This window comes from Apis florea, unplaced genomic scaffold (assembly GCF_048593485.1).
Source record: "Apis florea isolate Af1SG1 unplaced genomic scaffold, ASM4859348v1 contig_3587_pilon, whole genome shotgun sequence".
In the NCBI taxonomy this organism is placed as follows: Eukaryota; Metazoa; Arthropoda; class Insecta; order Hymenoptera; family Apidae; genus Apis; species Apis florea.
This window is the reverse complement of record NW_028256789.1, coordinates 3,658,757-3,684,326: the sequence shown is the minus strand read 5'-3', so window position 1 is coordinate 3,684,326 and position 25,570 is coordinate 3,658,757. Positions and strand designations below refer to the sequence as shown.

At 44.0% G+C, this 25,570-nt stretch overlaps 1 protein-coding gene across 3 annotated transcripts in view; it reads right to left on the bottom strand.

Annotated features, from left to right (window-relative positions):
- GckIII (Germinal centre kinase III) overlaps window positions 1–25,570 on the bottom strand; it is a 74,118-nt gene that overhangs the window by 29,271 nt on the left and 19,277 nt on the right. Inside the window, exons 1-2 of one of the 3 annotated variants that reach the window (XM_086914245.1) lie at window positions 23,515–23,642; window positions 10,409–10,687 (exon numbers count right to left, since the gene is read on the bottom strand). The exons of 1 other annotated variant lie outside the window; for it this stretch is intronic. In XM_086914245.1, coding sequence (XP_086770371.1) covers window positions 10,409–10,651 — 243 coding nt within the window. In that variant the 5' untranslated portion in view covers window positions 10,652–10,687; window positions 23,515–23,642. Of the gene's footprint in view, window positions 1–10,408; window positions 10,688–23,514; window positions 23,643–25,570 lie in introns of those variants that run through there. One more of the 3 variants, XM_086914244.1, reaches the window with a different exon arrangement.

Here is a 25,570-nt window from a genome sequence, read left to right as displayed (position 1 = left end):
GCCCCGCCTTTCCTTATTCTCTCGTCCTCTCTCCTTTCTTTTCTTTTTTTTTTTTTTTTTTACGTTTCGTTTCGTTTCGATCGCCTTTCTCGTATCTAACTCTGCTCCTTTCATCGCGAACAAAATTCCCCTCTTGCGCTTTCCCTTTATCGTTCAACCCCTCTCTTTTTTCGCGGCCCGACATTGTTTTTCCTAGAGCTAGAATTTCTCCTTCGACGCTTTCTTTCCATTGTTTCTTTCTTTATCCCTGAAATTTCTTTCTCGCCTCGCGGCGCTTTTATCCATCCTAATTCCTTTTCCGCCGATTTTCGTCCTTTCTCTCCTTCGACAATTCCTCCTCCTCCCCTTGACGTATTCTTCTCGTGGAATTCCTTTTTCCTACGATTTCCTGTCGCTCCAATTCCCTTCCTCTCTCTCTCTCTCTCTCCTTCTATCGATATCGTTGATTCGATGTTTTAATTTCAAGGCTCTAGGTGGAGGATCGTGAGAATCGATCGTTGGTCGCAGCACATTGTTACCAACGTGAACGTGAGCCACCTTATAAATTTTAATCACGGCTCGAAACCTCGTGATATCGTCGAGGAACACTTAAAATGAATTTCTTCTCGCGGAGACGAAACGTGGAGACGAGAGGTGCTTCAGCTTCAGGGCGAACGAACCTTCAAGCTGAGCGCGATTTCGAAGCCTTAAAATGCTGCTCGATCGATCTTCACCGGATAATTTTTACCCAATATTTATCCGCCATCGATAATAAGCGAAAAAAATTAATCCGCGTGTCCGTTAACACGTGCTCGAACGAGAGAGTCGAGAACCGTATTTCCCTCGAGAGGATTTATCGAGACGAGTAGCAAATAAATTACAAACGCGTGCTTCTCGGTATATCGAATGGTAGTATCGCCCGTGAATTTTAACCATTTTAAGAAAGAAGAAAATTTTTTCGAGCTTTGCGCTTCTGAATTAAATTCGTTCCGAATCGACTGTGACGAGCGGCTTTCCATCGGTGGCAGTGTGTTTCCTTCACGGCTAAGTGGTTTATTAGCCGTTGGCTTTGACTTACAACCTATCCGGTAAAACAACGTGCAAGAGAGCGGGCCTCTCCTTCTTTTGTACATCGACGAGCGGAGAATGGGAACTGACGTCGATCGGTGCGATCTCAGATGTACGAGGTTGTTCTTGGATATTCGTGAAATTGTTTTTAAACAAAGACAAAAATTAGTTATATATATCTTAATCGCAATCCTTGTTAATTATTCGATCTTGACAATTGGAAGAAAGTGTAAAGGAGAGACTTTCTACTTGGCCGTGAAGATTATTTATTCGACGAGGAGATGCTATCGATCGTATCATCCGGATCGTTCGCATTCGTTGTTCAACCACGAAATCTGCGGTTGAATGGAATGTCACGGGAGAGAGAGAGAGAGAGAGAGAGAGAGAGAGAGAGAGAGAGAGAGAGAGAGAGAGAGAGAGAGAGAGAGAGAGAGAGAGAGAGAGAGAAAGAGAAGACAATGGAATGGTAACGATCGTACACGTACGCGTGTATACGCGTATTTTGCAATGCAAGAGAAGTAAAATATGGTTGCGCAACCCGTGGCTGCACAATGGCGCGAAGTATAGCCGAGTGAAAGGCGACGAGATATCGCGAGGGGCTTGAAACTAACACGAGTAATCGAACGGTATATACATATCGTCGCGTTTACAGTTACATATTGCCTATGTATAACGCACACAACAAACTCTCGAGCCGATTCGACTCGGTTTCATTTCTGCGGTCTCCGAGGTTGGCCACTTTTTAGTCAACTCTTGCGATATCGTTGAACACCGAATAATGTTATTACAACTCCTCTCCTTCCTTGTCCCCGTTGTCCAATTTTACGCTATTTAAACGTCGATTCGATTCGAGAAACGATTTCCGCGGTTTCTCCTTTAAACGAAATTCTTCTCTGGTTAAAACTCCGTTCCATCATCTAATCGAAAAGCAACGCCTTCTACGAGATCCCTTCTCCAAAACGTTTCGTTCGTTGCGAGAAAAGGAGAAAAAGCAGGGACGACGGAGCGGAACGCGAAGCGTGGTGGCAGAACAAGAAATGACATAATCGATCGAGGATCGATAATACGATCGTTCATGGGGCCCGGATTTGCCCCAATTGTGTCTCGACACGATTCACCGTGCTCCACCGGTGATGAAATTTTCCATGTCGATTGCCCCATCGGGGTAAAGACCGTCAACCTCGATAAGTCTCGCCGTGCCCTAAATTATATTTCACTTCGCCGCGTCTCACGCGTCGTCGACACGCTTTACTCCACGTATTCTAATTTCCTATCCATCCTCTTCTCCCGTCCAATTGCGACCACCACCAACTTCTTTACGGAAATTAGTAGTACAGTAGTGGCCGCGATCAGAGATCAGTTTTTTCGATTAACCGAACGTCACGAGATATATTCCATTGGGAACGGGAGCGTTGCTGAAAGCGGTTGGCATTAAAGACCACCGCCAAGAGCGCTCGTTTCCCTTTCGCTTCGACATTTGACGCGGTCGTCGCGTGTATACAACGCGTGCCCGTTTCGCTTGGACCAACGTGAATCTCGAACGTCGAAGTCCAAGATAAATGAAATTTCGCCCTTCCCTTCGCCAAAGTTCCCTCCTCCTCCTCCCAATTCGAGCAAGTTTCTTCGTTTCAGAATCGTCGAGAAGGTTTCCAAGTTTCCGAGACGCATCTATCTTTAGGGAGGGCAAGACTTGCGCGAGGATCTATCAGCGAAAACTCTCTTCCTCAGCGATTCGATGTTTCTTTATTCGAGCGCTTCTCCCTTTTCTTCTTTTTCTTTTTCGAATACGGGAAAAATTCGCGCATAATTTATATCTGGTTTATCAAGTGCCGTGATTCAGTTTTATTGGGACGGTAAAACGACGTTACGATCGAGCTCGACTCGCGATAATACGAATTTGCTTGGCACGAGATTGCAGAGACAACCGTTCCTGCGTTACATTTGGCGTGGTAACAGGCCAGGCAAATACTGCAACTACGTGTAACCCAACTTCCACACCTAGCAATTTGCTATGATTCACGCGCTAAACGATGCACTGTCGAATCTCGATAAACTATTTACTTTCGATCGGTAAACAGGAACGATCTACTTGACCGTGCCGCAATCACGAGAATTTCGACCAATTATCGCATCAATTTCGCCCCTAATTTTCCATTATTTTGTTCGCGATTTTGCATTTGATCCAATTGTCAAGAATAATTCGATCGATCGTGATTTTTCGGGCACAGTTTGATGCGCTTTATATTAACGATGAATGTGATATCGATCTTTCTCGTCTCGTTTTCCAAGATTTATTTATTTATTTGGAACGATGATACGTTTGCTCGAATAAGGATAAAAAAAATTATTTTTTGATAATCTAACTAAAAATTGATATTATTTCTATCGCTATGTTTCACGGTATACGATCGAATCGACTAACGAATAAAATAATGCAAATTTCTTTTTAAATATTTGCGCGAGTGAAATCTCGATTCAAAAAAGAACCTCGATTTTTGACGAATTCAGAGAATTCAGTCAGGATGAAATTCACGAGTGGTACGTGCCGGTTTATCGCCGCGAACGGAACGAGTTTCGATCCCCCGTGTCGTTTGATCAGCTTATAAATAGTAGATTGGAAGGGGTGCAACCGTTGGTAAATAGTTGATGACAAGCGGTTCGGGGATGGAATATCAATGGATTCAGATTCGAAGAGGTGGAAGCGTGATTGGCGGCGAGAAACGATTTCGAGGTAAGAAGAATATTTTTCACAGCGTTTGCGAGTTAGAAGGGAAAAAATTTGGAGCGGAAGGTTAAAGCAGAAATCGAAATTTGGAGGTTGAACAACAACAAACTTCGACGTTTAGTCTTAAACGACTAAGAATAGAGGCGCGGCCGAAAATCGTTGTCTCGTGGTTGGAAAATAAAGCTGCCTCGGCTTTAAGCGCCCCATTCCACGCCAAAAAGTCTGATGGGTGCTCCTCTCGTTGAGAGGAAGAATCGTGGAAAAGCACGTTCCAGGAAATTCGGGCCGCCTCGAGTGGCTTAAAGTCAAAGACAATTTTCGAGGGGGAGTTAATTAAAAAATTTTCGATGGAGGCACCGGAGGGGGGGAGGGGGGTTAACGAATCGACGATAAAAGGAACGCTTAGCAGAGGATCGCTTAGCGTTCGAGGAAAGAATGACGAAGAATCGTTGTCGACGAAATTTACCGTGATTCATTCATTCGTTGGGAAAGTGGGTAACGGAATGTCTATTATTTCGTCAGCCTTTGATGCACTTTCAGCTCTTAATATCACGCCGGTGATACGTAAAAGCGGGGCATTAGAAGGCAAATTACGGGATGCATAGAAATTTTCAACGTGGGAACAAGTCGCTATGAAACATCGGTCGTAAAAAAAAAAAAAAAAAAAAAACAACTTTCGTTTCGCGAACGAAGCTGGTTCAACCATTATTAAATCCTTCTTTCTCCCGTTAAAAAATTCAATTACTCGTGTACCGCGCGTATAATCCCTGTAAGCGGGAATGAACGCAGGGAACAAGCGAGGCTTTGGAAAACTAACTTACGAGCAAACCAACCGAGTCGCAAAGTATCTTCTTCTTTCGACAAAAAAAGAAAGAAAGAAAGAAAGAAAGAAAGAAAGAAATAAGCACGTAGGTGAAAAAGGAGAGGAAAAAATTTGCAATTACCGCGGCTGTCAGTCCCAACTTGTTTCGAGATGGCAAAACGTTACTTACGGGGAGCGATTTTTACGCGCAAATTTCTTCGAGAGTTGGGTTGTTCGAGAGCATAAAAGCATGGCCGCGATACGCTCTTCTTCCCGACCAGAAGTTTTTGACTTTTACGATCGAGCCCGCTTCGTGGCTGGCATCTGGAACCTCGTAGCCGGAAGATACCACGACGGCAGGCAAGGTCGTTACGTAGTTGCCATTAGACGATCCACAGCCCCTGCTCGTATTGAGAGGGCTTCCTGTTAGTGGCCGCGGGGGAAATGCACGTGGGATGCATTAATGGCTGCCGCCGTAAGTGTTTAATAGCGTCACGACGCGAACCTGGCTAATTATTACTGGACACATTTGCGTCTGTGGAAAGAAATTTTTTTCAATTACCATTACAAATAAACTTTCTTTCTTTCTTTCTTTCCTTGTTTCATATCGCGAAACGTGGCCAATCGATCGATCGAGAGAGAGAGAGAGAGAAATTTGCGAATAAACGGTGCGATGATACGCGTACTCGTAAAAATCGGGTGACTGCAAGGTTACGTTTATAAAAGATGACTTTATAAAAAGAGGAACACGGGCAATAAAACTGCGTTCATTTCAGCTTTGACCACGATCACCTCCGGCAAAGTTAACACATGGAAAACTACACGAACGAATGGACACCGCCGTTGAAATCCGGCCGACTCGTTTGCTAGCAACATTGGAATTTCCACGGCACGTCCACCGTTTACGGAGCAACGATCGTTCGGTTCCACCGACCTTTCTCATGCGGCCGATTACACAACGCCTGACACTGCCACTTATCCCGTTACACGATATCTCCCCCTTTCCTTTCTCATTTCCTCCTTCTGGCCACGCTCCTTCTCTTGTTTGTTAACTCGAGCGCCATCTTATACGACGCAATTAAATGCTTCCACTTGTTGTGTACAAACTCGATCGATCGAGTTTTCTTCCAGGGACCGGTTACGTTTTTCCGTCTATGATCTATTATGTCGCGATATAAGTTTTGCAATTTTGGAAACGCGAATTTTAATTCTATTCTCGAATCAAAAAACGAATTCCTCCGTTGTGGACGCGGTTTAACGTTCATCGATCGTGCCACGGCTTGCTTTTAACAAAAACCCCCCGTGCACCCGGGCCAGTTAATTTCAACTAAACGAAAATTATTTTTGTTTCGAAAGCGATTTAACGATCTTCTTGTCAAAAAAAAAAAAAAAATTGCGTGTATTTTAATTTTTCTCGCCACTAAATATTCGTTACTTATCGTGTTCAAGTTTCTCTCATCGACAATTTTCGAATGAAATGTTTCGTATTTACGAAGAAATCGTGATATCTCGTGTTCGAAAGGATTAACCGACTAAATTTTAACAATGAAGTCGCATCGAGTAGAATCTCCATCACGGTTCTAAACGCTTCTGGAATAGCGGAGCAAATTCTATTCTGTTCGCGCAATCCTTCATTCCCTGCCAATGGTTAATAATCAATCGAAACGAGGGAGAGGAATGGAAGAATTTCGGTGGAGCGGCGAGAAAATCCCCCGAATCAAATATTTCATCGCGATATGAAATCGATAATCGCTCCCATGGAAATGTCGATCGACGCTTGCGTCTTTCCCCCCACCCGCATTTCGATTTTCCGTTTATAAAAGCGGAACAACCAGTTCAATTTGCCGGCCATTAACGACACTTGGGATTAAACGGGCGGCCTGGTGTAATCGCCCTGATTACGACTCTGTCCACCGATTGTCCAACCACATCCTCGGCAACGTGACCGCTTCGAACACGAGGATGACCGGTGTAAGCAACGACGAGGGTGAATTTTCGGGGATCCCCCCCTCTCGAGTGGGCAACGATTAATTATACGCATCAGCGTTTTGCTGTTCTTCCTTTTCGTTCGTTCTCTATCGAACTGTGACTGCCTATATCGTTGGATATATAAACATCGATGATATTATGAAATGGAAATCCTCTTTCTCTCTCGTTCAAAGTTATTAGTAGAAATGTAATCGACGATGGATCGACCGTTTAGTTTCTGAAATGTCGTTAAGACAAATTAATAGAATATATAATATGGTAATATGGTACAGTGTGCAATGTAATTTTTTTCAAAAAGAAAACTTATTCGTTTCGAGCGTTCTAGTGCTCTTGCTTATCGTGCCTTTGTCGAGTTGTGAGTGTGACGTCGATGATCGTTGTGGATATGTACACCTCGATAATATTATGAAATTGAAATCCTCTCTCTCTCTCGTACAAGGTTATTATTAGAAATGTCGAGGATGGATCAACTGTTTACTTTTCGACGTATCGTTAAGATAAACGATTAGAATATAATATAATTTTTCAAAAAGGATAAAAGCTTATTCATTTTCGTTAACGATGTATAATAAGAAACAAAAATTATCGATAAAATTTTAATATTACGTCGACATTTGTAATATTATTGTCGTGAAGTTGAATCGTTGTTAAACTTATTTTCACGAGATAAATAGATTTTTCTTTTTGCAGAGGGAGATTGCGAGACAAAAATATCTTGGTGAAAAGATTCGAGGGAAACTCGTGACGAGAATCGTAGTGGAAAAGTATCCGGGAAATCGGATTGATTCGCGTGTATATATATACGAGTAGGGGAACGTGGAACGCTCGATGCGAAGAAGGGGGTGTTGTGTCTTTTGACAAAGAAGAAGCGTTAATCCACTTCTTCTCGATCTATTTAAGAACAGCTTTTGTTCTTCGCCACGTAGCAACACTTTTACTCTTTCGTTTCCTTTCTCTTCACACCTCCCTCGAGAAACTTTCGATGGAAAACTTGCGATAAACAATCGCTTTCCTTAAAAAAAAAAATCCCATTGAAATATCGAATCGAAATCCTATATATATATATATTCCTCTATTTCTTTCTTTTTTTCAAATTTTTCAACGAAATTTATTACGGCAACGTACCTCTCAACCTTTAAAATGCGTCGTGGAATAACCTCGATCCGGACTGTATACGTCATTCTCCGTTGATATTCGAATCGCGAGTGAAGGATTCGAGGCTGCGAACGATATAAACACGCGCGCCCCACCGCTACGTGATAAATGGCTTAATCTAGTAGACGATTTATAGCATTTCGAGGTAGACGTTTAACACGTTCGCGTTATAACGAATGATCGAGGACTCATAATCTCGGTGCTTCGTTAATGGACACGTTCGCTACGTTTTAACGAACAAATTTACCCGATTATCGCGGAATAGAGAATATTTAATCGCAATCTTTCTCCTTTCAGAATTAATTAATCGATAACGATTGATTCGTGTCTCGTCGATATACTTTTTTTCACACAAATAAACAACATTGACAGACAACAGAGACAACAACGAAAAAATATCAGAGAAATTTTTCTCTCGTTTAAATATCTAATCGTAATATTTGATCAATTTAAAAAATATAAAGGGGAAAAATATTTAATATTTCCCCCATCGCGATTAATAGCGTTAAAAAAAAAAGAACGTAAAAATAATTCGATTCGTCCATCGATTACATCTACGTAACAACAAAATCGAAAGACCGGGACCAATCCCCTTTGAAACGAAAGATCGTAACTCGATCGCGTAACTCTGATCCGACCGCCGCCCAATTAAGGCTCATAGAATAAACGATAAGTCGGAGATATCGATCCCTCCGCGTTTGAAGACGACCAACCTTTTTGGAATGCAAAGCCGCGTGGCAGCCAGACGATGGACAGTTTAATCTAGTTGTTAATTTATAGCGTTTCGGGGCCGAGGTCCTTTAACACGTTCGTTATCAGAACCGAATAACACAAAGGACTTAATCTCGCTGGTTCATTTGCATGCAAACCTCTTGAACCTCGTCGCGACCGGGAGAGGAGAGGGGTCGAGACGAAACCCTCCCCGATAGATGCAATTAAGTTATTCCAAGTCCTCCCATCCTTTCGTCCTCGAAAAATAAACCGACCGCCCGCCGACAAACAGGATGCAAATCGTCGCGTCGCCGATAGGGAAATTGTTTGGGATGAAACAAATAATTAAAAAAAAAAAAAAAAAAAGGAAAGGAAAGGAAAGAAAAACGAGAAGAAAAAGAGAACGTTCGAGTAAAAAAAAAAAAAGAATCATCGATGGACCGTCCATCGGGCAGAGATTGAAGCGCGGAATTGGATCGCGAGTGATATTCATTCGACGCGATCTATATCCTTCTCTGGATATAGCGTCTCTCGTATGCAAGCCGCGTATTAATAAAAGAGAAAATAATTGAACGATTGGTAAGAAGAAAAGGAACACGCATTGGTGAGGCGTCAACGTGCATTATCGGCCGGTCATAAATCAATAATCGTGTTTTAATGGAATCGTAAACTCGTTAAGAGGCCACGGTAAATGAGCAACATCGGTTGCAATTGCGTTTCAGCTCGTAAAAATTGTCGACACGCCGCGTTGAATGGCGGGGATGGGATGGGATGGGAACGCTCGATAATTTCCACCGCGCAAAATTCCCCGTTTTTATTTCCAACGAAACGAAGCGAACGTGGAAATAATAGGACGGATCCCGTCCACGCTTACGTTTTACGCTATCCACGGCCGATTCGTTGACCTGATTTCAACTTCAAACATTCGATTCTAAACCTATCTACCACTGCTCGATGTATCCACCAAGCTGAGCACACACGCGCGAAAATTGAAATTGGCAGCAGCGCGAACGAGAAATGAAATCCTCTATCAATCCTTTGGTTAACGTTCCGACGAGATCGAGGGAGAGAGAGCGAGAGAGGGAGCGAGGAAATAAAGGGGAGTTTGAGTGGAATGGAGAGGAGGGGATAAGGGAATAAATTCGGAAAAGAAACGGCGAAACCGGTGGCAAAACGCCCGTTCGCATCAGCGAAATCGTCGCGTTTTCGTGGCACTGTTGCCTCAAACTGCCTTCCCTTCGGCGCTCGATTCGCCAATTTCGCTCGATGAAGAATCTTCTTTTGCCAGAAGAAAAGTTGCGGTTTTTCCAACGACGCTTTCTTCCTCGAAAAGAAAGAGGCGTGGTTGCAGAGAGGAAGGTGAGCGAATGCACGAAAGTTTTGTCGAATCTCAATCGACGACGGTGAGGGGAAAATTTCGCGTTTATTGGCCGAGAGAAGAGAATTCATTTTCGCGTGTTGAATGATGGTTTTTAACGAGATTTCAAGTATTACCGGTTTGAACGGTTGTTGGTCTCCTCGCGCCACCATCCTTCTACGCTTAAACCGTTCAGCAAGATTACTGTCACTTCGATTAATCGAACAGGTTTCGTTTCGGGCAGAATGTGCAACAGGTGTACATATATATATATATACATATATATATATACGCGGGGGAAGGGGGGAGGGGATGAATTTGTATATCAAACTACTTCAAACAAAACTCGTTTCCTCGTTCAACCGCCTCTAATGATCAATGTGCAAAATTGGACAACAAGTCTCATGCACGCAAGCTTCACACGCGCTTCGGGGATCAATCGGCGAAGCAATAATATGTGCAAACGTTATCGCGCATTCCTTCTTGGGAATATTATGTTAACGTTGCATCGTTGCGAAATAAGGAACACGAGTCGTGGTGGGTTGAACGACGATATCGAAAAAGAAACGAGAGAAGAAGAGGGAGAAGAAAAAAAGAAAAAAAATTCTCAACACTTACTTACCGCCCTCGCGTTGAACGTTTGATTCAGATTGGCGACATTATTGTTGATGTGGTTGTTGTTGTTGAGATTATTGGTTGTGCGGGTCGAATTGTTGTTGCTCGAATTGTTGTGATTCGAGTTGTTCCCGTTGTTGTTGTGCTTATTGTGCTTGTGCAACACCATAGCGACGAACATTTTCCCCTCCTTTCTCGACCGGTTGCCCGCCAAACGATTAATCGTCCTTTCAGCGATCCGCAATTTCATTCGTCGTCACGTCGCATAATTCGACTACGATAAACGCTAAAACGATCGATATACCCGGAGGGAGGGGGAAAAAAAAATGCCACGGATTCGTCCTGAGGGATATACGGGAATAAATGAACCCAGACAGAGAGAGAGAGAGAGAGAAAAGTGGATAGATGAATTTTCGATATTTCGACCCGTCCATCCTCGTATCGGCGTCTATTTGTAAAAACGTAACGATACACCTCTGCTCGTCGCACGAAATAATTCCCACTCGTCGATTTTAATCACATTTCTCTCGTCGAAGAATGAAATCCACGGGAAAAACTATACGACTTTTCGAGGGTTCGGCTGCTGTCCACGAGGATAAATCGCAATACTCACGCACGCACGCCCAACCCGTTAATCTCGCGCACGACAAATCCAAGCATCGGCCAATTAACGCCCTAACTCATAGCTGCCACGAACAGAAGCGATTATCCCGCGAGATTCCAAGCGTTGCAACACCGCGCAAGCACAGGATCCGTTCGTTATTCGTCATAACGCGACCTGTAATTCGTCCAATCTTCCCCTTCCTTTTTTTCCATTTCATCGTTGAAACGAAGGTTGCTCGGCTTCGTGTATATATATATTCGGGTTTGCACGTGCTACGACGCTCGAGCACGTGAAGAACGGCCGACGGCTCGTATCGATTCGTTATAAATAGTCGTGTGCAACCAACTACGGCCTCCTTTTCTTCCGCGGCTTATCCCTTTCGAGCTCGTTCAATACATTTTTCTATCCCATAAATAATACATATCCGATGGATCTCGTTAGAAGTTGATTCAAGAACAACAAGATTCGAGGAACAACGAAATTATTCTATTCTTTAAGTCGATTATCAGCTTGGCAAACACCTGGCAAACGCTCGCAAACATCCGCGTTTATTATCCGCGTTCCAGTTTTACCAGATTCTCTCCCGTATTTCAACGCGATAACGATTCTCTCTCCTTGCGAGAGAGTGCTCATCTCTATTTAACGTGGTGGTAACAATCTCGAAACGGTTTGGAATTACGTAAGGCGTGGCAATCATCTTAACGCAACGGCGAATTGGCGATAATTGATGTCCGAGTGAGGATAGCGGGGATCGGGGGCGACCCAATTTGATTACAAGGCAATGTTCTGGCCGCGATTATTACTACCTCGGGGGCTAACCGCGTTAGCCCGCTAGACAGGACTGCAGCAACCTGCTGCTTCATCGGTGTCCGGCGATCGCAACAACTATTCCAATTAACTGTAAACGTCACGGTATGCCAAGACTTGCCGTTCTCCGAGGAGGAGAAGGAGGAGGAGGATAGGTTCTATCGCGAGAATTTTGTTTGCTTTGCGAAGTTGATCGACAAGAATTTCATTCGTTCCCGAGGAAACGTGGACGGAAATCAACGACGTATTCCGGGTCGATTGGAACGATCGTGTTCTTCAAGTTCTTCCCATGGAAAGTATCAATAAAGTAGAAAATATTAAAGTTTTTCAGATAGCGTCATTCCTCACGATGGACGTTCAATTTACAATGATTTCGATGTCTGTTGTAAAAAAAAAACTTATGACTCGAGAGATTCTTGATCGATTTATCGAGTTTTATGTTATTTTTACCGAAGCTAATCATCTTGTCTTGATTGTAAGTAAAAGCTAAGCTGTGGAAATCTTCTTAAAATATCAAAAAGCGTCGATATTACTTTGTCCACCGATAACGAAAAATCTAATCTAAACCTTTGATTGACTTGGTGAATCGTTAATTTTTGGATGATTAATGACGAAGAAATCGTGATCGAAATAAAAATTATTTTTCGAGAGACTTTCGAACTTCTTTCCAGAAAGGCAAGGAAGAAGAAAATAAACACTTTGAAACAAAGTCTCGATAATTGCAAAGTTTCTGAACTCGAGAAGAGGAATTCCGTTTATACAACCGTTGAATTACGGATAGAAAGTTTTTTCTTAGGTAGGTTCAACTTCATCAACCGGTCTAAAATCACGAGCCACACGAGTATCCATTCCGCGAGAAGAAACGAAGAAGGGGAAAGAAAAAAAAAAAAAAAACCGAATCGCGTGACACGAATCGAGCGTGGATTCTACGCGCATCGCGATCACACCGATAGTAACTTTCCCAATTACCTATAAATCCTGTCGAACGGAAGCCATTGAGCAGAAGAAAGTGCGCGGTGGCCCGACCAAAGTGGCCCGTACATCACGCCGGAAATGGAAGTTGGTGGTGCGGTATGGACAGAATTCCAGAACGCGAGACAATCATTTGTCATTGCTTCTTCTTTTCTTTTTCTTTTTTTTTCTCTCGGTCGAGGAAAGAATTTTTGCCCGACGTTGGCTCCCGATCAAATGAAAATTGTGTCGACGCTATATACGTGTCCAAGCGGTGTTTAATAAGCGAAGCATTGGCTGAGAAAAGCCGAGTAGCCCGTGCTTTCATCCTTTCAAGATAAAACCGTGTATTTCGTTCGCACTATTTCGATCCACATAACGTTGTCGTGGAGACAATTTCGAAGAGGAACGAGCCGGCTCGTCCCTTTCTCGAGTCCTTTTGGCAAAACGAGCGCAATTATCGAGAAAACTCTTAAACAAGGAGGGGTCGGGTCGTTTCACGAGATCTTTACAGCAGCGTTTTCGCTGAAAACAGGCTCGCCCTGGAAGAACGTTACGGCCGAAATCTTGGAGTTAATCCCTTGGAGAGCGTGCAAGTTGCACCGTAAATCTCGCGTTTTATGGTATCATATCGTCGAATTCGCGAGGTTTCGAACGTTGGCGCGAATCATATCGCGATTACGAACAATGCAATAAATAAGGCGCGTACGGTTTCGTGAATCACGATACTCACGCGAGTCTGACCGCGAGCTGCCCGATTCTCCTGCCGAGCGCGCTCTGCCTACGTAACGTCTCGTTCGCGCACGTACCGCAAATTATTCTTCCTCCATCGCGTGTCCTTTATTGCTGCTCGTTAACTATAACGTTCGCCGTCCACCGCCGCATTATGTTGCAATTCTTCCTGGATTTCTTCCGACCGAAGAAGGCAGTAAAGAAGGCTGGTCTGAGGGCGCGAGAATGAAATTCTCGAGAACTCTGCCCTGCGTTTTTTTTTTTTTTTTTTTTTTATCTTTTCGCACACGGGAGTGGTAATTATTTCTGGATAAGTCAGTCTCCAGGATCCGAGCGAGAGTAAAAGCAGTAAATACACCGCGCGGAAATTCACTTGAAAGGTCATAAGTTCTTTGAACAATTGATATTTTTTCGCAAAACGAAAAAATACGTGCATGGAAATCAACGTAGCCTCGAGAGCTAGTTTCTCGAAATATCCGTCGACGTTTCTCTATCTTGCCCGGGTAAATTCAGTTGCGCCCAAAGCGATATTGGAGAAGGAAGAATTACTATAGAGCGATTCGAACAGATGCTCTCCCTTCCCGAGTTTTCACGGTTAAGAAATACTCTACCGTTGCTTTCCACGAGGGGATGAGATCTTGAGCTCAAAGTCGATTTCAATTGGTAAAACGATGCGCAAAAGTGTTGCGGAGGTAACAGGATACGCCATTCTCTAAAATAAACTCGAGTAAGCTGCCAACTGCAAGGACGACCGCGGAGAACTACTCTACTCGCGGCAAATATTCCTGCCCGGATACCTCTTTCTCTCCTTCTTTTTCTGCCTCTCCTCTCTGCTTTCGGTTTCCACGCGAAACGAGCGTGGTATGGAATTCGACGAGATGCAGCCTCGAACAAGAACAACAGCAGTTTTTCCAGCAGAATTTCAAGAATGCCCATGCGTCGGTGAATATGCGAACCTGCTACGTGGATGGCATACCTTTTCGTCGCGTCAGAGATACTTCATTAAGGATAGTTATGCCACAAAGATAATTTGTTGGCGTGAAAACGAACCATGAAAAATACCATTCGTATGCAAGTTTCGTCCTTCGTATTATCGCTTTCGAAATGCATCCACGTATACTTTTCACATATGCATTATCGTATTCGACCAGCTATATGGCAAACCAGTTTTTATATCGGGATTATTAATGCGCGTATCAAGACAATGAAGGAAATATTAATTCCAAGATCCTTATTCTTCTTTTTCTTCCTTTTTTTTCGATTCGAGGACGAATTGCGCAAGAGCGTCGAGAATTTGTTCACGATTGCATCGGGCGGGGATCGATCGCGTCTCCAAGATCGCATTTGTCTCGTGATTCGGAGAAAAAAGAAAACAAACGGACGGATGTCGTCATATGCATATCGAACAACAGATCTCGACTATCCTTTCGATATTCAAAACCACTCGAGATGGTTTCAGCGACAATGCCTCTTTCTCGAAAAAAACCTTCTTTCTTTCTTTCATCGTGAAAAATAGTAAGCGTAACCAGCTTTGCCGGATCGTACTCGTTTTCCTTTCGCGCCGACCTTGAGAGCTCGACACAACCAAGCCTTTGGAACGGATTCCTCTCTACGAGCGCTCAGATAATCTTCCAGAAACTCTTTCTTCTGGAAACAAACGGACGAGGCGATCGAACGGATGCAGGCTAAATAAAATATCGGCTCGTTAAAAGAGGCGACCGTATTATCCCTCGCCGTTCACACTCCATCTCCCCCGCCCCTCTACAAATTTTGCATACCCGGCTGAATCCAAACGTCGATAAAACTCGTGTAATGCTAATGATGACAGGGAGAAAAAAAAAAAAAAAACACGACGAGCAATCCGTCGTACACTATTCGTCGATCATCGGAGGGGAGAAGGATTTTATTCCTTTCCAATATTCCTCTCCAAGTTTCTATCGACGGATAAAATAGAAACTTCGGTCGGGGAAATTTCCTCCCCCTAAAATCCAAAAATCCAATAGGAGAAAGGAGTTACGGAGCAAACGATCCGTAACAATACGAATTGTCCCGAAGCGAATTGTCCACGAGCGGACGGTCCATTTGTGCAACTTTTTTTTCCCCTCTCTTCTCCTATCCTAGCCAGAAGCGAGGAAAAAGCGACAGACGACGACGGGGGCGAAGGAGAAGAGAGGAAGCGGCGAACTCCAAGTCGTGCAAGCATTCTCCTGACGCGCACCGGCGGTCATATTCTACCTGCTCTCGTGGATCCAGCGTTACAATTGTCCATTTACATCCATGTCTGTGGCCAAGTGTAGGTGAATGTGGTGTGCGTATGTGGATCCGATACGGATGAGTGTCGCCTCTATCTACGCAGCCATCGTTCCGTGTCTGTTGCCCTTTGTCAACCCGCTCGACTAGTGGAAAAAAGAAAGAAAGGAAGGAAGGAAGGAAGAAGCGCGAAGAGAAGGGAAAATGGAACGCGGAAGAAGATTCGAGAAGAAGGTCGATTCATCGTGATCGAGGCGATAATTTGTCAACAACCTTGACGATGAAAAACTACTTTCGAAACGAGTTTGTTAATCGATCCTCGAAACTTGGAATTTTTCTTCCCCCCCTCCCTCCCTCTGTTTTTTAACCGCGTAATTAGATATCCCGGAAACCTTTAATCCCTCTTCAATTAATAGAGATTGTGAACAGGTTTCGGATATGTTTCTTCGATTCTAAGGATGCTTGGTATACGTATAACGCGATTAATAAGTATCGGAGGAAGATATTCGAATATAACGTTGTTTAATATCCAACCGTCGACGAGACGTTGCTCGATCGATTATATAATGAGGTCAATTACGAGGAGCACTTTACGATGATGGCCTGTAGTACACCTCGCGGATACTAGCTGCGGATCCGATGGCAACCGATATTTCATCGATGGAAAAAAAGAAACATGCAACCCGGTAAACTCTGCACGGTCTCGCGTCTTGCGCAATCGCCGTTAATTTCGATTAATATAATCGGGATAATTGATCTGCAAGCAGACCGAGAACGACCTGTTCCACCTGTTTAACGAACATGGAAAATGGAAAAAGAATCGTTCGATCCCTCCAATTTAACAAACGGCTGAGCTAAAGTTTCGAGCCGAGGATACGTAATCGGGGGAACAACTAAGGGGAAGAACTAAGGCGAGAACTCGGTGCCAAGTTGGTCGATTGAAATTCAAATTGGACAGCGTAATCGGTGTCAAATGCTTGCTAGTCCGCGGTGCAAGGACCAACCCCTATACTAGATTCGCCGAATACACATTTTCCCTCGCGATGTTGCCAAACGTTTGTGCAGCGCGTAACACGGATACGGATTTGACAGAGAGTGCACGCCCTTGCCAACCAAGAGACTCGTATCCTCGAGCATATCCTCGAGCGCCACCGACAGAGAGAGAGAGAGAGAGAGGGAGAGGTGTTGGAGCAAACGCGATGCGTGGTCTGGCATCGTTCAAATTCGACGGGCAGCGATCTTTCGTGCAATGATATCGCTAATGAATCTCTGATGGAAGAGAACACCTTTTTCCCGTGTTTGATCAACTTGCTTTCCCCCCCTCCCCAACTTGCGCGTATATCGGATTTTAAGCAATTTCCCTGGTCAAAGTGGGCTGGAAAATCGGTGTTCAAATAGACAATTTTCTATCTGCTGAACAACACACGAGAAACTCGTTGGACGTGGAGCGTTACGAGCGCTCGACTCCCTCGTGAGATTCGATTAACTCGAACGATCGATAGGAAAGACCTATTCGCTGTTTTACAATTTGATGGCCTGTGCCGATAAACATTTTTACGTCACTTCTTTCTTCTTTTTTTTTTTTCGATCGGTAGCAGAACTACCGTACGTTAACTATCCAACGCGTGCATTTCGTTTAAAAAAAAAAAAAAAAAACCGATTCGGGACAAAGAGCGATTTCTGTTTGAATAACGGGCGAGCGTTAAACTCGGGTTTTAACAAACAGAATCGCATAAATTCGAGGAACTGGGCAATACTTCGTGCTCGATTAACGTGACCACCGGTAAAAACAATTCACAGTGTCGTTTGGGCACGTCGGAGGGGGAATTCCCTAGCATTACACGGTTCCAGTCTTTATGCGGTCGGATTACACGACGCGGGGCCAAGCACATTGTGCTCTCGGACGTGCCACTGTGAACACGGCCTAATGGAACATCCGAGATTAACGAGACCCGCCACGGCCAACGAATCGTGTCGGTTTCGTTAATCCCCTGACTGAATCGGTGTCCTCCTAATGATTTATCGTCCGTGATAACAATGCCGGTTGGCCGAGGGACAAAAATGCCGAGGGAAATAATTGATTCTCCGTGAATTCTTCTTCCTTTTTAAACGGCATGCCACCTGGATCCGACTCCTTCTCCCCGACAGAATTATGAAGGTTAAACGAACGAATCGATAACGACTAAACATCGTTCGATTCAAATCTCGCATCGCGTGAGAGATTTTGGTACCAACCCGTGCTCGCCAATTTATATCGTTAGAATCGACATTTGATTCGTTTCGATCGATCGATTGGACGAGCCAGTGTCTCCCAACCTTTTTTACCAGCGATCTATATAGACAGCATTTATAATGCGATGGCAAAAGTGTAAAGTGAAAAGAGAGATCGATATCTCTCTTTCCATTCGAAAAATATCGACACCTGTTCTTCGACGACCAGTGTTTCTGTTCGATAGAGAATAGAAATCCAAATAGGGAATACATAGTTGTAAATACATAACGGTATCGATTATGTTTCGACTCGAGAGAGGGGAGGAAATATCAGATAATATCCCAAGTATCGGAAGGATACTTTGATTCAATAGGGTATTAACTTGTTGTCGAGGAAAGAAAAATCGGTATCGATAATTGATATCGAGTACGTAAACTTTCGATACGTATCTATATTTCCTACCGAGTATCACCGATAGAAATCAGATCGGATCGTAACGGTATCATCAATGATATAACCATCCTTGCTTCCAGTAGATCGTATGGGATCTTATTTCCCTAATAAGGTGAGGCAAATTTTAAGAGATCGAGAATCACTTGTTACAAACGAATCTATAATAGTTGAAACTTGTAGATGCTCGAAGGTGTTCGAGAAAAACAGTCGTGCAGTTTCGAATTCGTGAATTAGACGAGAAACGAATCGATTTAAAATAGGAATAAAACGTTTCATTCGCAACTTTTTGTAGAAGCATGAAATAGAATAGAGAATATGACTATTGAATATCATTGATATTGATTGGAATTTCTACTTTTTTTTATCGAACTGTGTAAAAAAATGTTGTTAACAGTAACAATAATTAAGAGTAACAGGAATTCTGGTTAATCTCCATTATCGATACACAACTGTAATTCGAGAACACGGATTATCCGCGTCTCTCTTAATCGATGCCGTTTCGAGCAGAGCGACGAGTCTAAATGAATCTGTCTCCCGCAAACAATACGTTTCCTCCTCGTATCCACGCGAGCGTCCCCCAAGTCTGCGGAGGATTTCTATGGACCAGTTTTCATGAATCCTATCGGCGGCCCGCACAGCCGGACACGTTCCACAATGCACGTTCGCGTCCGCGGCTCGGTTGAAAACGGTTTTCCGCGAGGACAGACGCGTTATCGAACGATTCGAACGACATTCGAATCGCCCTCGAACCGAGGATTCCGCTTGAATTACGCGGGGAATTAAAACTCTCCGACGACGAGAAGCTCCAATTCAAGAGATAGCGGCCACGATATAATACAAACGGTGAAACTTGGTCGAAGCTAATTCTGAATTTCTCTTTTTTTTTTTTTTTTTTTACATATTCTGCCGTTGCTTCTTCTCTTTTTGTCTTTGGAGATTGGAAAGAGGAAGTTGCTTCCGTGTTATTACATTAAGTATTTTGGAGAAATTATTAAATATTTAATATATTTAAATCGATCGAAATCCACAAGGATATGTCTTTTTTCAAGATTTCCTTTCTCTCTTATCTCGCAAGATGAGATCCTCTTGTTCCCCAGAATTATCGTTCGAAATAGAGATCGCGACGAAATTACTTCCTGAATGTGGGAATTTTTCTAAAACCCAATTTTATCGCGATAAAATCGTGGATCCTGGTAAATGAGTCCGCGAGGGTGATGGATTATTTGATTTAGAACTCGGTCTTGATTTAGGACTCGTCGTGTTGGAACTAAGAGGAGATCTTGGGAAAGGATCTATCACCGAGAGGAGCGAGAATAATCGGCGTTGCCTGACGTTTTAATTTAAAAGTTTAAGTTAATATATCGCGTGGACAATCGGTTTCGAACGTGATGTTCGAGAAACGATTTGTAAGTTTGTTTCCACGCTGGCTGGTCGAAGAGATGACTCGAGGATCGAAGACGGAACATCTGTTGACCCGGAAAAAAGTGGTAAAGCGATCGGTTATTTTTAAAATCGTTCCTCAGATCTTACGCGAAACTCATGAGTCCCGAATAGGCGAGCAATATTTTTAGAGAAGCTTTGATCTTAGAGTGCAAACAGTGCACATCATCTCGTCTCTTTAAGAGGCAATCAGGGGACCAAGGATACGAATTTTTATGAATTTTTTCCTGAACAAATTTGTACATATTTTTAAACGTGAATTTCCAGTTCGTTTAAAAGTGTGCGTTTTTAATTCTACTTTTTTTTTTTTTTTGAATTGAAGAAACCAATCAAATATTTGAAAAATTTGAAACAAATCATCTTGAAATTCGTTTCCCCGATAATTGTCATTCCCGAAAATTTCGATTTTTCTTTCCAATTGCACGAAACAAGGCCACGAGCGTACTTTTCTCGCCCTCCACGACGACTGTTTATTTTATCGCGAGTAGCGGTGGAAAATGACTCTCGGCTAAATATTTCGAACGGACGAGAATAAAGGTCGGCCGGTACAGATATTTTCGAGATATTTCCGCGCTAACTTCGTTCCCGATAATTCGGCAGAAATTGATGGAAAACCGGATGCGATAGTCTCCAGGAATAACTAATGCATCGGGCTAGGTGGTTTCGGCCGGGTCGCTGTCAGGTATCCGACGCATTCACGGAATTCGGAATATCGGGGAAAGAGGGATCCCGTCTGGTGCATCTCTCACCTGTCAGCCCAGGCATCTAAAAATACGAGCGTGCATATACCGTCCCCGATCGATCATAGTGCATCGCGCCAGACATCGCTTTGTGCGCGCCGCATTACTTTTTTCTCTCTCTCCCTTTTTTTTTTTTTTTTTTTTTCCACCAAACGTAACGCTGCAAATATTTTCGATCGTGACTTCGCGAGATCCCCGCCGCGGGAAAAAAATTCGAGAAAACAACAAAACGATTCAACAACACGTGCCAAACTTTTTTCGCGAAATGCAATTTAAACGTTTCAAACGTTGTGCGATATCTTTTCGTTAAATTATCGTTTTCATTATGATCTAACGGTGCGGATAGAGAGGATGATAAAAACGAGAAAAAGAGAGAGAGAAATTTCGAAAAACAAGCGGTAAATCTATTTCCAGACAATTGAGGCTCGATTGCCGTGCTCGCGAGGTTAGTGGCTCGCGTGTATCTAATGGTCAAGAAAGTTTGCAGGCAGGAAAAATAGTAGAATCGGGGTGGTCTGCTGGCACGAGTCTTGGGTAGAAGAAAAATCAGATAACGCCCACGCGGTCTACACGAATCGGCCGATACGGACGACATTATGAATCACACGAGAAAATTGCGTCACGAGCCGCGCCGCTTTTACGTCTACGGATAACAATTTAATACCGTTCCGATCAATCCCTCTCTAAATTGATAATCGAACTTGGAAATCGATGCGACGAGAAATAAAGACGGTAGAAAAATTGATACATCGAATATCGCGTCTCCAACAAATTGCATTAACATCCGCTCATCGAGAAAGGATATGTCGACTCGAAACGAAGGAAATCAATTCAACGATATTATATAAAAAAATACGATAAATTTGTTTCATTTTAGAAAGTGGTATATAAGCTCGGTCGAGTGATATTTAGTCGACGATCTCTCTCCACCAGCTACTTGTCTCTCTTTCCTAACAAACTCGATCAGTTACATTCTCCATTTATTAACATTAGGCGGCCCCCTTGGTAAATTACCGCGATAACTTGTCGAGCGACGATTTTATTGCCAGCCACTTTACGATCCCGTAAAATAATTCATAGCGCGTTAAATCCGTGTGTAAATAATCTAAACGGAGGGCGCCAACTCGCGTCCTTTCTCTTCCCCCTTCCTGAAGAACGATAAATTTCTGAATTTTGTTCCACGGAAACCGTTCGAATTGTCCCTGCGAGGACGGCGATAAAAATGGTGGCAGGTTGCACTCGTTGCCTTGCCAGACTTGCAGACAGGATTTTCGCAAAGAGACGCACGCGTTAATTCCCGAAAGCGGCAGTTTTACTCCCGAAAGGTTGAAGAGAGGCAAACAATTTTTGCTCCGTTTCTTATCTCCCGGCGATTTCTCTTTTGTCTCCGCGCGGCCACTACCTGTTTTCTTCCACCCCCTGGAGGAAAAACCGGCCCCTGAGGATCGGTCGCGCCAACGTTTCCCAACGACCATCGTCATCCAAACTTCTATCCCGTGGAGAGACACCGTAAATCTTGGCCGGTGGAGAAGAATCCCCGTGGGAGGCGGCGAAATAAGCGACGACGGATTACAACGGTGAGCCAACTTTATCGAGCTTATAATCCAATCTCGCGTTTACACGTTTAATCTCACGAACGAATCCTTCTCGCATTCTATTCCTCTCGAAACGTAAGGAGAAGAAGGAGAGAAATTTCGATAAAAGGGGGAGAAGGAATCGATGATCAACGCGTGTGTGCAGACGTGGTCGCGCAGAGGGGAACGGAGACGTTCTCTTAAAAAGGGAAACCGCAAGAAGAGACAAACAAGCGTCATCCTTGTTATTTTTCTCGGTACAAAGGAGGCGTTTCTCGCGACCGGTTCTCTCGTTCCACAATGGCGCTTCGACGCAACTAGATTGGAACTCGATTCGAACGAGCTCGGCAAATATCGCCGGGAGAAAAACCGGTGCGTCACGCGATGCTCGTCAACAAGTTGGAAATTGGTATCGCCGCCAGTCAGTCAGTCAGCCAGCCAGGTAGCCGACCGCCTCCTCTCTTACGGGACACGAAACGGTTTCACCGGCGTTTGTTGTCAGGGGCCCGGTTGATCCTCGGCCACGGGGAGTGCCACTTTTCTCTGCACTTCCTACGAATATATAAATAAACCCTCGCCCCTTCCCCCCCTCGATAAAACGAACACCGATTTTTATTCACGCGGTGGACGTCGCGTGCTCGCCGGTTAACGACTGTTGCGTTCTGTTTGCATTCACGTCGGGAGAGTCGGCGCTTACGTGGAACGACCCCTTTTTTTTTTTTTTTTTATCCCGAGAAAACTGGCCGAGCATCGATCGAGAGACCGGGGAGCACTAGAATTTCGCGCCAACTTTTACACAACTTTTCGCGATTCGATCTAAAAATAAACCCGTAAGAAACACAACAGCACCGGATTATCGATCGCAATTAAGCGGAATGATGCGAGTTACGATGCGATGGAGAGAAACGTTCCAACGTGCACGATCGATATTTCGTTGAAGGAATAAAAAAAAAAAAGGAAAGAAATGTCAGAGAGAGAAACCTCGAATCCTACCTCCTCGAATCTCCGAGCTAAGAAATAGACGACGTCCGCATCGATGAGTCATACGTGCAACCATAATACGTTACTGCTATCTTTATGTTCTTCCAGATTTAGCTGGCAAGTTAACAAGAATCGCATCGCATGATAGGACGAGGGTGAGCTCTTGTAATGAAACTATACGTTCTTTCCTTCGTATTTCTGTTAAAATTCTCCTACTCACGATTGTTCCATTATCGTTTATCCGTCCACTTGTCTCGATCACCCTCTCGCGCGCGCGCGTAAACAAAGAAACGCGAAGAGCTCGAAGAACGAGAGAAAAGAAAAAAAAAAAAAAAGAAAGGGAAGAAAGAGAAGGGACGGTGAGATTACCTCTCAGGACGAATCCATCCGTTGCTCACGCGTACCCCCAGACAGATCGCGGCACTTCACGACAGGGGTGTCTCGTATGATTCGATGACGGGGATATACGTGTCTTCCGGAAGAGACGCGCGTCGACTGAACGCTCCCTTACGAATTCGCGAACGGCGGCGACAACGGCGGCGCCACGACGCAACCCCTTTACCAGCCAGCCAACCAGCCGACGAACCATCCAGCTAGCCACCCACCCAGTGGTTCTCTCGCTCCCCGCAGTATCGTCGCAACCCCCGGTATCGGCTGAGCAACCCCCACCATTGAAAACTACGGGGAGAGGGGTTGCGTGTATCGCCACGCGCCCGACAAACTGGAGGGGGTGTCTGCTGGTGGAATTACTTCGCCTGGCAAAAACTCACCCTCCCTCTCTCTCTCTTTCTGTTGCCCTTAGTTGGAAACGGGGGGGTGGGAAGGAGAGTTTAGGAATATGACGAGCGAGGGAGGAGGCAGGGGTGTCAGGGGCCGATGTACCCCGATCCGAAGGTCGCCAGGCACAAAGGAGATAAATTGGAATTTGGGCTTGTTCCTGGCTCTCCACCGATTTTCTTTTATTGGTTTGCCCGTGAGCGGCTGCTATTTCTTGCGGAAGGTACACGTACCGAATGTTAATACCGATTAAAAGAAACACCCTTCGATTTCTTCCTCCTTCTTTTTTCTTTTCGTTTTCTCTTTCGTTTCAAGGAGAATGGAAATCATCGAAGCAAGCCTCTCTAAGGTATTATCGTAAGGCGGGCAAGATTTGGAGGGGTTTAGGGAGGCCGATGCACTCTCTATCTCCATTACGAGAGGGTCGCAGTGGTGATGATGATGGTGGTGGTGGGTCAGAGATAAATCGGGATTTCGCGATTGTTACCGATTCCAGAAGACGTGGAGGAACGTTTCAAGTGTTTAGCTCGGTCGAAACTATGATTGGAAACTTGAGAATTGGAGAGTGGATTTCTGCGAGTGAGTTAATATTTAATCTTGGTTTAAACAACGGATCGATTCTACCGTACGTTATAATAATAAATTTGAAGATAAGAATATGAATCGAAATTGAAATTTAAAAATTTATTACACGCCAAAGTTCCAAGAAGAAGAAGAAGAAGAAGAAGATACATCCGAATCGTGAATCTAGAATCGGAATAAAGAAAAATGAATATTTCATGGAATTAAAGATTAGAAGTTTCGAAAGCGAACAAGTTTCTCCCCTTTTTTATACGGGAGAATGAACTTGGAGCGGAGCGGAGAAACAGGAGAACTAGAAGACGAGGGCAATGTACCACGGCTCGAAGGTCGTGGCACCGGTATGGAAAAAGTAAATTAGGATTCGGTATCCACGAAATCTGTCGGCCTTTCGGACGAATAAATCGAATCGAGGGGTTGCTTAAGTCGTCTCTGTAGATATCGAGACAGACCCACCACCCTTCCGTTTATCGTCCGACAATTGATAAGACGCGGGGTAAAGGGAGAGAGGGGATATCGTGAGCAGTTTCGATCGAACCTTTTCTAAATAAAATAATAAAAATAGATAAATAAAATCGGTTCGGGTTAATATCTTTACGATTCCCTTTGGTTGGAATGAAAAGGGAAAGAAATCTCCAACAACTCGGAGAAAGATTTAAATTTAAAATGCCGGCTCTCCTCGAATGAAGTTCGCGGCGGCACCCTGTTGCCTGCCGAGAATTCCTCGTTTTCAAATCTTTATGAACGCTCGTCGTAATATTTGACGACTTATGGGGAGGAGGGAGGAGGGGGAGGAGGAGCGATCTCACACCCTGAAGGTAAAATTAAAAGCTTCCCCAAGCACCCGGTAATCTCTTTCCCAGACAACGAAAGATAATACTTTCTTTCGGTCGCGAAAGTGGAAAATTGTGGAACGTTAACTTCACCAATCGAAACTTTTCGGTAAAGTTCGGTTGACGGTGTGAAAATGGTTGGCGACAGTCTCGCGGGTGGAATAAAAGCCATCCACGCGAACTTTCCTCTGTCGTGTTGTGGAAGATAAATTAGAATCTGTCACGGTGGGAAGGGA